The sequence below is a fragment of the Elephas maximus genome, chromosome 12, assembly GCF_024166365.1.
Source record: "Elephas maximus indicus isolate mEleMax1 chromosome 12, mEleMax1 primary haplotype, whole genome shotgun sequence".
NCBI classification, from domain to species: Eukaryota; Metazoa; Chordata; class Mammalia; order Proboscidea; family Elephantidae; genus Elephas; species Elephas maximus.
Genome location: NC_064830.1, coordinates 46,640,277 through 46,657,194, shown reverse-complemented (window position 1 = coordinate 46,657,194; position 16,918 = coordinate 46,640,277). Strand labels below are relative to the sequence as shown.

Genomic DNA, 16,918 nt, shown 5'->3' with positions numbered 1-16,918 from the left:
AAATACATATTTATGAAGTTCAGGGCTTTTCCTCTGCGAATTTTGCTAAAACTGATAACTTTTCACTTACTCTGATGGTACCATCGCAGACTTAAAGATGCATTTTATTCAAATCAGCCTTGATCACTGCAAACTCATTGTTTAATTGTGTTTCAGTACCAGTTGTCTCTTCTACAATAGTGAAATTCAAGGACTACTCTTTAATTAAGATAACCTTTAAAATTTTTCCTGAGTATCTTACACAAACTGGCAACTCTTTCTTTGCCCAACAGTTGTCTCTTCACATTATTAAAAGAGCTGAATAAACAATAACCTCATTAGTAATGTACTGTAATCTCCTGATCTCTTTTTATTTCAGTTAGTTAATTTTGAATGTGGGTGATTCCTAGGAATCAACTCATGAATTCTGGAGTAGAAATATGCCCTCTCCTTTGGTCTTTCATTCTCATTATCATTAACTGCATAAAGCTTCTTTTATTCACATATGAAACCTATTCATAGAAGTAGTTTTCTAACACACAAAATATTCTGAAATTTAAATTTTAGTTACATTTTATTTTCATTAATCTGTTTTGAGAGGGCAGAGTAAAAATATATTAAGACAAAATTGATATAGACTCCAAATCTGCAAAGTACGCTATGTCCTTCCTGTGTTTTGAATTATTAAGAGCAATGTTCCAGTTACAATTTCCTTGTATAATAAATAACTTCTAAAATACTGAATTTCTCTTGGCAAAAGACTAATACAAGTAACAGAATGCTACATTCTTTATAACACTGTAGTTGAACCAACAAAAATTTGAACACTAAGATTTATTAATTCATGCATGTATTCATTCATTCCATTGCTTCAACAAATATTTAATTGAATATCTTTACTGTGCTAGGGACTGGAAAAATAATTTAATAAATAAAACAGTTTCAGTCTCTGACTTAGGAAAAAAAGTCACTATAAGCTCTAAATATTTTGATTAAGCTTTGGTTAAAGTTAGTTTAAATCACACACCCTTAGTTTTCAATGGGATTTAATGAGGAACTTTAGATTAAAAAAAAGAAGTTGTTAATTAAACAGTTTTGAGACTGCAAAACACTAAGTTAGCCTTTACGCTTTGCTTAGAAAGATAAAGGAAAGAGAAAATATTTACTAGTTACAACAGAATTTATGTCTATACTTATTTTCTTTTTATCATAAATTAGGTTTCTTTGTAGGTCTATTTCCTAAAAAAAAAAGCAAAGAGCTTTTCTGTTTCTGTAATAGTTATCTTCCAAAGACTGCTAAATTATATCACCTTACCATTATGTATGTTTGTTTTAGAAAACATTTGTTAAAATGTTTGTTACTGAAAATAGTATTTGCTCATCTAAAGATTAATATTATGTTGGCTGTAGGAGGTTGAATTCAATCACAAATCTTGAGATAATTAACATTAACTATGTTTTTATGACATTATTGGAGCCCTGGTGGCGTAGTGGTTAAGAGCTCGGCTGCTCACCAAAAGGTCGGCAGTTTGAATTCACCAGCAGCTCCTTGGAAACCCTATGGGGCAGTTCTACTCTGTTCTCATATGGTCATTATGAGTCAGAATCGACAGCAACAGGTTTGTTTCTTTGGTTTGGTGTGACCTGATTAATCTTGGCTATAATAGATCTTCACGGAAGCAGAATGCCATATCTTTCTCTTTCTCTGGTGGGTTCAAACTGCCAACCTTTCAGTTAGCAGCCGAGCACTTTAACCAGGTGCCAGTCCCTGGAGAAAGACATCATGCTTGGTAAAGTAGAGGGTCAGCAAAAAAGAGAAAGACCCTCAAAGAGATGGATTAACACAGTGGCGGCAAAAATGGGCTCAAATATGGCAATGACTGTGAGGATGGAGCAGGATCAGTGCTTTGTTCTGTTGTACACAGGGTCACTATGAGTCAGAACCAACTCGATGGCACCTAATGACAGCAACATAGTAAGTCTAAGGATAAAAAAATTGGTGGAGGAGAAATATATGTAAAAGTCTTTGTCTCTGCAAGATTTTTTTAAAGTAAAATAAAGGAATGAGTCTATCAGAATAATTTGAAAGCAATACAAAAATCTTGCTGTTTTTCAAGAGGGAAAACAGATTCTTTAAAAAGTCATGATGGGTCATGAATGATTTGTTCTTTTACAATAAATTTTGACTGACATAGTAATTTGTCTCTTTCCCTGAATTCAAACCATTCACAGATTCCCAGCTTGAAACTACACTGAGGTTGATAAAAACCTAATTGTTTTACATTACCATCAATGCCATCATTTCACTCAACAAACTCTTAGAAATATTTGTGAAAAACTAATTTTGAAATAAATTTTCAAATAAGTACAGTTACCAAGGGGGGAAAAAAAAAGAAACCTTAAATGACTATGACCTAAATATTATACAGATTAAGGAAAATAAAATAGCCTTGCTGTTTAAGTGTCAATATAAATAAGTTTATGTGGGCAGGTGAATAAAACACCAGCCCAGTAAAGGTTGCCCAGCTGATCTTCACTTGAGCTTTAGCTATATGTTCAAAGGGTTTGTTAATCTGTTTGTTTTGATTTTCTAACTTGGTGTAAATTTTGCAACTTTTTATACTGTTAGAGAGCAGTAACTTATGTTTCATAATTTACGTAGTTGATTTCATTTATTTTTGATGATTCTATCACATTTTCAACAGATATTAAAATATACTCTCCATCTGGATATTTAAAGTTGTTTACGGTTTAGCCTCTATATTGTAGCACCGGGGTACCCCAAAGGTTACCAGTTTGAGAGTTTTTAAGGTAATTTTTTAAATCAAGTGGTGAAACTGCCCCTTAAACACTACATACTTTCCCCAAGCCTAGAAGAAATTTATATGTAGCACCACTTTCCTCCAGTCCATTAAATCAAATATTTTCCTGGCTCTGTACCCCCTGCCACAACCCTAAACTTAAGCATATGGCTAACGTTCTTCAGAAAGCTTTCCTAAATTAAGTCAAGAGTTTGAGAAAAAGAAAAAAAAAAAGTCAACTCATCCTTCCAATTCAATGAACTTTTGTAAATACAATTTCCATGATCAATTGCCTTCTCCTTTTATTTGGCTATGGGCTGCTGTGGTTAGGATCTTGACTCACCTTAATGTACAAAAACTCCATTATTAATGTACAAAAACTCCATTATACAAACCTCACACAATATTCATTTGTTATAAGGTAAAACCAGTTGCTTTCAAGTCAATGGTGGTGACCCCTTGTGTGTCAGAGTAGAACTGTGCTCCATAGGGTTTTCAGTGGCTATCTTTTTGGAAGTAGATGGTCAGGTCTTTATTATAGGCTCAATTAAGTCCCTAATATGTAATAATGATATCCAGCAATAGCTTAATATAACTTAATTAATTTATATAGTAAATACAGTAAGTTATATACAAGAAGTTTCATGTGAAAAATCTTATACTTATGAGAGGATACCAAACCAAACCCCTTGCTGTCAAGTTGATTCCAACTCATAACGACCCCATACGACAGAACGGAACTGTCCCATACGATTTCCAAGGAGCAGCTAGTGGATTCAAACTGCCAACCTTTTGCTTAACAGCCAAGCTCTCAACCTCTGCACCACTGAGGCTCCAATGAGAGGATATAAGGTATTAATAAGTACTTCCTAACATAAATTCATACATCTAGACAGATCCTTGTGAAATCACATTACTTCCAATTCAAAACTGCAGACTGACCAAGCACATTTATTTCTTCTCTCTTCTGAAACCCATCGCTTTGCACACACTAAATGATAGTGAAGAAACAGAAAAATCCAAAACAACAGAAGGATGAGGAAAGAGCAGAGAGAGTAGCAATCACTAAGTGAGAAATTTCAATGCATTTCAGAAAGGCAGGATGCAGGTGGAAAAGTAATACTTGGTGAGACAGAACAGAGAAAGCAATACATGTGAGGAAGAGGCTACTGACAAGGAAGAAGCCATCAGTCCTGGTGAAGCCATAAAAACCTGCAGCCATTCAGTCTAAGCAGACAATGTACAAGGAAAAGAACAGAAGACAAAAGTTGGGAGATGAAGGAAGAGGAGTAGAAGGAAGGGGAGGGGCTAAGATCTTCATCTTATAAACCTGGGAGCCTACAGGCACTATCTATGCTTGATGCAAAAACTAAAGTATACTAAGTATTCATCATTATTGCATAGATACTGTGTTTAAGTAATAACTGTACGCCAGACACTTACTGAGGCTTTTTTGGGGACTGTTCATTTAACTGTATAATACGATATTTAAAGCGATACCTAAAAAAATAAAATAAAAATAAAAAACTACAGGATAATCAACACGGGAACCAATTATTGGTGATATAATTATATTAAAGAGAAGAGATAAGGTGTGCAGTGAAAAAAGGCTCACATCTAATGTATCAGAGCAGGAAGTCAAAAGATAATAGTGTCTAAAACCGATAAATCAAAAAAGAGAGGCATATACATATTAGTCAGAAATACACAGATTATCCCAGAAGAAGTAAACAAAGAACCAGTTAAAAAGATTTAAAATTGATTCCCTCAGGAAACAGGACTGTGAGTGGGGAGACATGAGACAGAGGTCTACAGCTTTCATATATAAAATATGCTGTACTATTCACATTTTACACGTTGGGAGAGACTGAGTGGCGGAAAGTTTGCTCAAGCCTCCAGGACAAACAAAAAGTGGCACCCAATTGGCAAAAGGTAAATACAAGTGTCAAACCTACCGCACAGATTAAAAAAAAAAAAAAAAAAAAAACCCTTTGCTACCCCCTCTCTGCTCTGCACCAAGTCTCAGGCCAGTTTCAGTGACTGCCATGTCTCCTGGGCCAGAACAGTACCCATCACATGCCATGAGCCATTCTCACAGTTTTGGAGACCTGAACAAGTTGAAAAATAGGAAAAAGTAATCTGCCAGCTCCCCTGTGCCAGGAACGCAGGGCAGGCACAGCCTCTTTGCCTAGGCACAGGCATAAGGGGTCCATGGACTTTGAATGCCTTTCAGCCCTCCATAGACCTGTGTAGGCCCATTTCAACAGAGTAGGCACTCATTAGGACAATACAACAGGCTATATACCTGAAGCCTATTTTCAACTGCATCAGCTATAAGGGGGAGTGGAAGATGTGTGACACTTGACACCGCCCTGCCTATTAAGCAGGGTCTTCAATTACTCATAGCAGGGGCCTGAGGACTGGTGGCTCCACCCACTTTATCTAGCCACCCATGACAGGGGTCCAAGAATAAGTTGTGCCTCCTAGTCCACTAGTGGGTGCCCATAGTCAAGCTGCAAAACCCACCCACCTACACGCTCTAGGGAACAGGAACACGCCTTCCACCCAGACACGCAGAGGCAACCATCAACCACCTGCCTTGCTCAGCACTTGAGCCCCTACTGCAGCCAGATGCCTGTGCCTACTCCAATCAACCTTGCCCATTTAGGAGTGTAGGGGAGAGCCTGCACCTGAGCTGAATCCACACAAGAAAAGTGAATGGACTCCTGGGCTTATATATCTAGTAACAGCCCTAACCACCTGCTGACAGGATGTGAGAGCTTCAAAGATGCCAATAATCAAACTAGCTCACAGAAGCAGCCTATTTGGGCATATCAAAAAAAAAAAAAGAAGAAGAAGAAGCTAGGACACAGTAAGCAAACAGAAAATAAATAAATATAATAACTTATTGATGGCTTAGAGACAACAGTCAATATCAAATCACATAAAGAGGCAGACCACGATGGCTTCAATAAGCTATCAAAACAAAGAACCAACAAACCTTCTGGAGGAAGAGAATTTCTTGGAATTACTAGATGTAGAATACAAAAGATTAATATACAGAGATCTTCAACAGATCAGGAAGGAGATCAGACAAAAGACAGAATAAGCCAAGAAACACATAAACAAAGCAATAGAGGAACTTAAGAAGGTTATACAAGAGCATAATGACAATTTTGACAGGCTGCAAGAATCCATAGAGAGACAGCAAACAGAAATCCAAAAGATTAACAATAAAAATCCAGAATTAGACAACTAAACAGAAAGGCACAGGAGAAGAACTGAGGAAATGGAAGTTGGAATTAGTGAGGTTGAAGATAAAGCACTTGACACCAATTTATTTGAGAAAATCAGATAAAAGAATTCTAAAAAATGAGACTCTATCAAGGGGAATAACCTAGGAGCGGTTGGAGTACCAAAACGAACAGGGCTAAGAAAATATACAGACCGAATTGTTGAAGATTCATTGGCAGGAAACTTCCCCGATATGAAGATGAGAAGATATCTATCCAAGATGCTCATCAAACCCCACATGAGATAGATCCCAAAAGAAAGTCACCAAGACATAATATAATCAAACTTGCCAAAACCAAAGATAAACAGAGAATTTCAAGAGCAGCTAGGGATAAATGAAAACTTATCCACAAAGGAGAGTCAATAAGACTAAGCTCGGACTACTCAGGAGAAACCATGCAGGCAAGAAGGCAATGGAATGACGTATATAAAAACCTGAAGGAAAAAAATTGCCAGCCAAGAATTATATATCCCGCAAAACTGTCTCTCAAAAATGATGGCAAAATTAGGGCATTTCCAGGTAAACAGAAGTTTAGGGAATTTCCAAAACCCAAACCAAAATTATAAGAAATACTAAAGGGAGTCCTCTGGTTAGAAAATCAATAACATCAGATCACACACCAAGACTAGAATTCAAAACAGAACAACCAGATACCAACCCAGATAGGAAAGTCAGAAAAATAAATGAAAACTGGAACACTGAAAATAGGGAAACAGAGATGTCAATATATAAAAGAGAAAAAAAAAACCCAGCGCCCATATAAAAGAGAGCAACATTAAAACAAAAAAGAGGGACTAAAAAATTTAGTGACAGATCTTTCATATTGAAAGGAAGTCAGGGCAATACACAGAAATAAAAGATTGGTTGAAACTTAGAAAAATACAGGTAAAAATGGAGGAAACCAACAATCCTACACATTAAAAAACATAAAAACTCCAAAAATACAAAATCAACAACAATCAAAAAGAAAATACATAAAGAAAAATGACACAGCACAGAATATTAAGTGGAAGAAAGAAACTGTCAACAATACACAAAAATACATCATAATGACAGCACTAAACTCATACCTACCAATAATTACACTGAATATAAATGGATTAAGTACATCAACAAAAAGACAGAGAGTGGCACAATGGATTAAAAAAAAAACATGATCCATCCATATGCTGCCCACAAGAGACACACCTTACACTTAAAGGCACAAACAACCTAAAATTCAAAGGATAGAAAAACATACATCAAGCAAACAACAATCAAAAAAAAGCAGGAACGGCAATATTAATCTCTGACAAAATAGACTTTAAAGTAAAATCCGCTACAAAGGATAAAGAAGGACAATATTTAATGATTAAAGGCTGGAAACACAAGGAGGATATAACCATAATAAATACTTATACACCCAGCAACAGGTCTCCAAAATATACAAAACAAATGCTAACACCACTGAAAAGAGAAGTGGCTCCACAATAATAGTAGGAGACTTCAGCATGACACTTTTGGTGAAGGACAGAACATCCAGAAAGAAGCTCATTAAAGACATGGAAGATCTAAATGCCACAATCAACCATCATGATCTCATAGACATATACAGAAAACTCCACCCAACAGCAGCCAAGTATACTTTCTTTTCCAACGCACATGGAATGTTATCCAGAATAGACCCTATATTAGGCAAAAAAAAAAGAATTAACAGAATCTAAAACATCAAAAAAAAAAAAAAATTTTTTTTTTTTAAAACATCAAAACATTACAAAGCACCTTTTCTAACCAAAAAGCCATCAGAGTAGAAATCAATAACAGAAAAAGCAAGGAAAAAAAATCAAATACATGGAAACTAAACAACACCTTGCTCAAAAACCACTGGGTTACAGAAGAAGTTAAGGACAAAATAAAGAAATTCACAGAATTGAACGAGAATGAAAACACATCCTACCAGAACCTTTAGGACACAGCAAGAGCAGTGCTCAGAGGTCAAACATCCGAAAAGAAAAAAGGGCCTAAATCAAAACATTAACCCTACAACTTGAAGAAATAGAAACAGAGCACTTGGCTACCAGAAGAGAGCAAATAATAAAAATTAGAGTAGAATTAAATGAAATACAGAATAGAAAAACAATTGAAAGAATAAACTGTTCAATTTACTGGTTCTTTGAAAAGATGAACAAAATCGATAAATCACCAGCCAAACTGACAAAACAAAAACAGTACACAAAGCAAATAACCCAGTTAAGAAATGAGATGGGCAATATCACAATAAACCCAATTGAAATTAAAAAAATCATAACACAATACTATGAAAAACTGTACTCTAACAAATTTGAAAACCCATTAGATGACATGGACAAATTTCTAGAAACACACTACCTACCTAAACTAACACAAGCAGAGGCAGAATAACTAAATAACCCTATAATAAGAGGCTGAAAAGGTAAATTTTAAAACTCAAAAAAAAAAAAAAAAAAAGACCTCGCCCTGATGGCTTCACTGGAGCATTCTACGAAACTCTCCAAGAAGAGTTAATACCACTTCTGCTAAAGGTATTTCGGGGCATAGAAAGGATGGAACACTCCCAAACTCATTCTATGAAGCCAGCATAGCCCTAATACCAAAGCCAGGTAAAAAAAGATACCACAAAAAAAGAAAATTACAGACCAATATCCCTCATGAACATAGACGCAAAAATCCTCAACAAAATTCTAGCTAATATAATTCAACAACGTATAAAAAAATGATTTACCATGACCAAGTGAGATTCATATCAGGTATGCAAGGATAGTTCAACATTAGAAAAACAATCAAGGCAATCCATCACATAACTAAAACAAAAGACAAGAAACACACGATTTTATCAATTTATGCAGAAAAGGCATTTGACAAAGTTGAACACTCTTTCTTGATAAAAACTCTCAGCAAAATAGGAATTGAAGGGAAGTTCCTCAACATAATAAACGGCATTTGTACAAAGCCAACAGCCAGCATCATCCTAAATGGAGAGAGTCTAAAAGCATTCCCCTGGAGAATGAGAATCAGGCAAGGATGTCCTTTATCATCACTCTTATTCAACATTGTGCTGGAGGTCCTAGCCAGGGCAATTAGGCTAGAAAAAGGAATAAAGGGCATCTAAATTTGTAAGGAAGAAGATGCAGATGATATGATCTCATACACAGAAAACCCCCAAAGAATTCACAAGAAAACTACTGGAACTAATATAAGATTTCATCAAAGTATAAGGATACAAGAAAAAGCATACAAAAATCAGTTGGATTTCTCTACACCAGCAAAGAAAACTTCAAAGAGTAGATCACCAAATTAATACCATTTACAATAGCCCCCAAGAAGATAAAATACTTAGGGATAAATCTAAGCAGAGACATAAAAAGCCTATACAAAGACAACTACAAGACACTACTCCGAGAAACCAAAAGAGACCTAAGTAATTGGAAAAACATACCTTGCTCATTGATAGGAAGAGTCAACATTGTAAAAATGTCTATTCTATGCAAAGCAATCTACAGATACAATGCAATCACTATTCAAATTCCAATGGCATTTTTTAATGAGATGGTGAAACAAATCACCAACTTCATATGGAAAGGGAAGAGGCCCCAGACAAATAAAGCATTACTGAAGAAGAAGAACAAAGTGGGAGGCCTCACACTACCTGATTTTAGAGCCTATTATACCACCACGGTAGTCAAAACAGCCTGGTACTGGTACAACAACAGATTCATAGACAAATGAAACAGAATTGAGAATCCAGATGTAAATTCATCCACCTATGAGCAGCTGATACTTGACAAAGACCCAAAGTCAGTTAAATGGGGAAAAGACAGTCTCTTTAACAAATGGTGCTGGAATAACTGGATATCCATCTGCAAAAAAAAATGAAGCAAGACCCGTAGTTCACGCAATGCACAAAAACTAACTCAAAATGGATCAAAGACCTAAATATACAATCTAAAACAATAAAGATCATGGAACAAAAATTGGGGACAATGCTAGGAGCCCTAATACATGGCATAAACGGAAGACAAAACATTAATAACAATGCACAAACACCAGAAGAGAAACTAGGTAACTAGGAGCTCCTAAAAATCAAACACTGATGCTCATCAAAAGACTTCACCAAAACAGTAAAAAGACAACCTGGAGTCTGGGAAAAAAAATTTTGGCTATGACGTATCCGATCAGGGTCTAATTTCTACAATCTACAAGATACTACAAAACCTCAACAACAAAAAGACAAATAATCCAATTAAAAAATGGGCAAGGGTTATGAACAGGAACTTCACCAAAGAAGACATTCAGGTAGCTAACAGGTACTTGAGGAAACGCTCACGATCATCAGCCATTAGAGAAATGCAAATCAAAACTACAGTGAGATACCATCTCGCCCCAACAAGGCTAGCATTAGTTCAAAAAACACAAAACAATAAACGTTGGAGAGGTTGTGGAGAGACTGGAACACTTATACACTGCTGGTGGGAATGTCAAATGGTACAACCACTTTGGAAACTGATTTAGTGCTTCCTTAAAAACCTAGAAATAGAAGTACGATACGATCCAGCAACCCCACTACTTGGTATATACCCTAGAGAAATAAAAGCTGTCACACAGATAGATATATGCACATCCATGTTCACTGCAGCATGGTTCACAATAGCAAAAAGATGGAAAGAGCCTAAGTGCCCATCGATGGACGAATGGATAAATTACGGCATATTCACACAACAGAATACTAGGCAACGATAAAGAACAATGATGAATCTGGGAAACATCTCATAACATGGATGAATCTGGAAGGCATTATACTGAAATTTGTCAGTTGCAAAAGGACAAATATTGTATGAGACCACTATTATAAAAACTCAAGAAAGGTTTAAACACAGAAGAAAACATTCTTTGATGGTTACAAGGGTGGGGAGGGACGAAAAGGAGTATTCACTAACGAGATAGTAGACAAGAATTATCTTAGGTAAGGGAAGGACAACACACAATACAGGGGAAGTCAGCACAACTGGACGAAACCAACAGCTAAGACATTTCCTGAATACAACCAAATACTTCGAAGGACAGAGTAGCAGGGGCGGGGGTCTGGGGACCATGGTTTCAGGGGACATCTAGGTCAATTGGCATAAATGTTTATTAAGAAAATGTTCTGAATCCCATTTTGGTGAGTGGCATCTGAGATCTTAAAAGCTAGCGAGCGGCCATCTAAGATGCGTCAGTTAGTTCTAGCCCACCTGGAACAAAGGAGAATGAAGAACACCAAAGACACAAGGAAAATATGAGCCCCAGAGACAGAAAGGACCACATAAACCAGAGACTCCATCAGCTTGAGGCCGGAAGAACTATGTGGTGCCCTGCTACCACCAATGACAGCCCTGACAAGGAACATAACAGAGAGTCCCTGAAGTGGAGTGCAGAACTCAAATTCTAGGAAAAAGATCAGACTTAATGGTCTGACTGAGACTGGAGGAACCCCAGAAGGCATGGCCTCCAAGCTCTCTGTTAACCCAGAACTAAAACCATTCCTGACACAAACTCTTCAGACAAAGACTAGACTAGAACAAAGATTAGACTAGACTATAGGACATAAAATGATACTTGTGAAGAGTGTCCTTCCTAGTTCAAGGATATACATGAGACTAAATGGCAAGATGAGAAGGCAGAAAGGGATAGGAGCTGGTTGAATGAACACAGGAAATCCAGGGTGGAAAGGAAGAGTGTGCTTTCACATCATAGGGATAGCAACTAGGGTCACATAAGAATGTGCGTATAAATTTTAGTGTGAGAAACTAACTTGAGCTGTAAAGTTTCATCTAAAGCACAATTATAAAAAAAATGAGTAATCTAATCTGTCCTACTATCTCAGACCGGTGAAATTCTTTTGTACTTTAATGGTTTCCAGGAAATGGTCTAATAACACAAGATTAACAAGTCAGCATGTCAGAAATTTCTCGTTTAACGTTGCATTTGGTAAATTAATATAAAGCATTTCTACAGAATACTGAGATCTGGCTTCTCCTGGCCTGTACCAGTAAAACACAAAGTCTGTCGTCTAAATGGCACTGTTTACCCATCTGTCCCTTCTTTAACATCTGTAATCTTTAGTCCTCTTTTTAAGAATAACCAGTTACCATCAAGCCTATTCCCACTCATTGTGGCCCCACGTGTGGCAGAGTAGAACTGTGCTCCATAGGGTTTTCACGGCTGTGACGTTTCAGGAGCAAATAGCCAGGTCTTCCTCCCAAGGCACCTCTAGGTGGGTTTGAATTGCCATCCTTTCAGTCGGTAGCCAAGTGCTTAACCATTTGCACCACCCTGGGACTCCAGAGACTTTAATACACTGTTCTCCACAGATTCAAGAGAGAAAATTCCTGATGATTTACTGATACTAATGAAACAAAGTTATCATCGTTTCCATACTAGGCTAGAGTTCCAGCACTGGTAATAATGGCAGAGAAGGGCTGATGCAGCCTAGACAGATGCTGTTATGGACTAAATTGTGTTGCACAAAAATATGTGCTGTAAATCCTAACCCCTATACCTGTGGTTATAATCTCATTTGCGAAGAGGTTTTCTTTGTTATATTAATGAGGCAGTATTAGTGTTGGGTGTATCTTCAGTCAATCTCTTTTAAGATATAAAAGAGATTAAACCAGCAAGCGAGAAGCACAGATGGGGGAACAGAGGTGCCAAGCCACATGAAGACTGCCTAGGAACAGACGAGATACGGACCTTCCTCCAGAGCTAACAGAGACAGAAAGCCTTCACCTCGAGCCAACACCCTGAATTCGGACTTCTAGTCTCCTAAACTGTGAGAAAATAAATTTGTTTGTTAAAGCCACCCACTTGTGGTATTTCTCTTAGATTAGAGCTCCAATAGATGACTAAGACATACGCTACAGTTGGTGAGCTGAATCAATAGATCTTGTAGACAATCCATCTGAGATCACAAACCAGTGGCCCAGGAGCTAAAGCCAGCCCACATACACCTTTACTTTGGCCTACATGATGTTTGCCCACAATGTTTTATATTTTGAAAAAGTAGTCAACATCTAAGAACTGACAGAATTCATATAAGAATCCAGATTTCTACCCCTTTCGATAAATCAGTAGAGGCCTTTCCCTTTTGACAACATAGCCTGCTTCTCTCTTTTATGTCAGCAGTCTGAACCCCGAAACCATTTACATTTCTGACTCCTGTTATAAAACAGATAACATGTTAACACTCCTAACCCATGCCAGGAATTCTTGAGCTAGGGTTCTCACCTCCAGGTAGCCATTAGGAGTACATCAGAGGCATTGAGTCTTGGAAGCTGTGGTTCCAAAAGGGGGTTAGTAGCAGTGATGGGGAGCAGCCATTCCTACCTAAAAGCTGTTTGTAAACAGACGTTTTAAAGCAGTGGACTTTCTTTATTTAAGTATTACATAAGAGCTGAGTATGGAGGAAAAATAATGAAAGAATTACTGCACGTGCCTAAAAATTAGGAATTTCTCTACATGACTATTTGACTGCGATTTATTTCTGCCAACTGCCTTACTTTGAATAGAACTAGGGTTGAACGACAGATAAAAAAAAAAAAAAAAGATTTATTTCTGCCAACTGCCTTACTTTGAATAGAACTAGGGTTGAACGACAGATAAGAAAGTAGTAAATCCCAGTGATCAATATCTTAGGAGATAATACCTGACAGTTGGAAATAAAAACTAAAGCAGAAACTCCAATAACTAACACTGCATTTGAAGTAAAATTTGGAGTAAAATAGTCATCATTTGGAGCCCTAGTGGCATAGTGGTTAAGGGCTTGGCTGCCTAACCAAAAGGGTGGCAGTGTGAATCCACCAGCTGCTCTTTGGAAACCCTATGGGGCATTTCTACTCTGACCTACAGTGCCTCTATGAGTTGTAAGCGACTCAACGGCAATGTTTTTTGTTTTTGTTTTTTGTCATCATTTACTTACATTTTAATGTCTCTCCAGCATATGGTATGTGAAGTTTAAATCGATCACAGTTGGGTCCAGGAGTCAATGAAGTACAGCTTAAGAAAAGAGAGAGAGAGAAGGTTTTTTTTTAAAAGCCCATATTTATATTTAACAAAGCAAATAAAAGGTGATCCTAATAGATAAAAGATTTAAAAATATCACTGGCTTACGGAACACATACAAGCCCTTAACAATCATGGAGGCCAGCACAATCAAGACATGCACTGTGATGAATAATTCATTTATCACACAATATAATTTATATGCCTTCTAACAACAAACACCAATACTGTTCAACTACACCTCTCAAAGAAGTATTATCACAACATTTAAAACTAGGTATTTAACCCAAAACAGTTCCGTAGTCTTTGAAGCCAAGAATTCTAAAAGAAGACTAGTTACATGATCATATTTTAATTATAGGGTCATAATGCTCACTTGATTAGTATAAAAAGAGCCCGCTTTCGGGTTTTTTCTGCTACCAGACGGTTTTCTTTCTTTCTACCATGAAGGCACAGTGCTTCCTCTGGACTTGACAGACCATAACTTACATCTACAAGAAAGCACAATTCACTGCACTCAACTGCAGATAAAATGCAAATTTTAAATGGGATGAATTAGTAGTCATCCAGGTCTCAACAGTTTGATTTTTAAAATCTGTATGACTTCACAAAGTTAAGCGATGCTCTTTGTTCTTCACACAGGTTCACTTTACAAGATACCTTACAAGTACAACTTCAAGGCATAACAGCATTATTGGCTTTATAAATTAAAATTCTTAATGTAAAGTCAACTGAGGAAGTTACATGTCTTCATTTAGTAAAAAGAGTGAAGTTTTTAATTTATAAAATAAGGCAAGGAGGCTTTCTTTCATAATTCCAAAACTGGCTCTGAAGCCATTCTGAAAAAGTAGTTTAATGGATGGGAGCGCTGCTGGAGTACAGGCATATCTTAGAGATACTGCAGTTTCAGTTCCAGACCACTACAATAAAGCCAATATATCAATAAAGCAACTCACAAGAATTTTTTGGTTTCCCAATGCATATAAAAGGTATGTTTACACTATAGTGTAGTCTACTAAGCATGCAATAGAATTATATATTTTAAAAAAGTGTACATACCTTATTTTAAAATACCTTATTACTAAAAAATGCAACATCAACTGAGCCTTCAGCAAGCTGTAATCTTTTTGCTGGTATAGGGTCTTGCCTTAATGTTGATGGCTGCTGACTGATCAGGGTGGTGGTTGCTGAGTGTTGGGGTGACTATGGCAGGCTCTTAAAATGAGACAACAACAAAGTTCAACACATCGACTGACTCGTTCATGAAAGATTTCTCTGTAGCATGTGATGCCATTTGATAGCATTTCACCCACAGTAAAACTTCTTTCAAAATTGAAGCCAGTCCTCTCAAAGCCTGTGACTGCGTTATCAACTAAGTTTATGTAAAATCCTAAATCCTTTGTTGTCACTTCAACAATGTTTACAGAATCTTCACCAGGAGTAGATTTCATCTCAAGAAACCACTTTCTCAGCTCATCCATAAGAAGCAACTCCTTATCCGCTGAAGTTTTATGATGAGATTGCAGCAATTCAGTCACAACTTCGGGGTCCACCTTTAATTCTAAATCTCTTGCTATTTCCACCACATCTGTAGTTACTTCCTCCACTGAAGTCCTGAACCCCCCCTCCAAAGACATCCATAATGGTTGGAATCAACTTCTTCCAAACTCCTGTTAATGTTCGTATTTTTACGTCTTCCCATGAATTACAAATGTTCTTAATGACATCTAGAATGCTGAATCCTTTCCAGAAGGTTTTCAGTTTACTTTGCCCACATCCATCAGAGGAATCACCATCTATGGTAGTCATAGCCTTACAAAATGTGTTTCCTAAATAATAAGACTTGAAAGTCAAAATTACTCCTTGATCCATGGGCTACAAATGGATTTTGTGTTAACAGGCATGAAAACAACATCTATCTCCTCATACATCTCCATCAGAGCTCTTAGATGACCAGGTGATTTGCCAATGAGCAGTAATATTTTAAAAGGAATCTTTTTTCCTGAGCAGTAGGTCTCAACAAGGGGCTTAAAGTATTCAGTAAACCATGTTGTAAACAGACGGGCCATTATCCAGGCTTTGTTGTTCCATTTATAGAGCATAGGCAGAGTAGATTTAGCATAATTCTTGAGGGCTCTGGGATTTTCAGAATGGTAAATGAACACTGGCTTCAACCTAAAGACACCAGCTGCATTGCTCCCTAATCAGAGAGTTAGCCTGTCTTTCGAAGCTTTGAAGCCAGACATTGACTTCCCCTCTCTCACTATGAAGGTCCTAGACGGTATCTTCTTCCAGTATAAGGCTGTTTCATCCACATTGAAGATGTGTTGTTCAGTGTAGCCACCTTCATCAATGATCTTAGCTAGGTCTTCCGGATAACTTGCTGCAGCTTCTACATCAGCACTTGCTGTTTTACCTTGCACTTTTATGTTATGGAGATGGCTTCTTACCTTAAATCTCAGAAACCAACCTCTGCTAGCTTCAAATTTTTCTCCTGCAGCTTCTTAACCTCTCTCAGGCTTTGGCTTAAGGGAATGTTGTGGCTAGTTTGATCTATATAGGCAACTAAAACTTTCTCCGTATCAGTAACAAGGCTATTTCACCTTCTCATCATTTGTGTGCTGACTGGAGCAGCACTTTAAATTTCCTTCAAGAACTTTTTCATTGCATTCACAACTTGGCTAACTCTTTGGTGCAAGAGCCCTAGCTTTCAGCCTACTCAGCTTTCCACATGCCCTTCTCACTAATTTAATCATTTCTAGCTTTTGATTAAAGTGAGAAACTTACGACT

General features: G+C 37.1%; 1 protein-coding gene across 2 annotated transcripts in view; it reads right to left on the bottom strand.

Moving 5' to 3' along the window:
• Window positions 1-16,918, bottom strand: part of BABAM2 (BRISC and BRCA1 A complex member 2) — a 685,697-nt gene that overhangs the window by 563,826 nt on the left and 104,953 nt on the right. For both annotated transcript variants that reach the window (XM_049904727.1, XM_049904724.1), the window contains exon 3: window positions 14,045-14,121. In XM_049904727.1, the coding sequence (XP_049760684.1) occupies window positions 14,045-14,121 (77 nt within the window). The remainder of the gene's footprint in view (window positions 1-14,044; window positions 14,122-16,918) is intronic.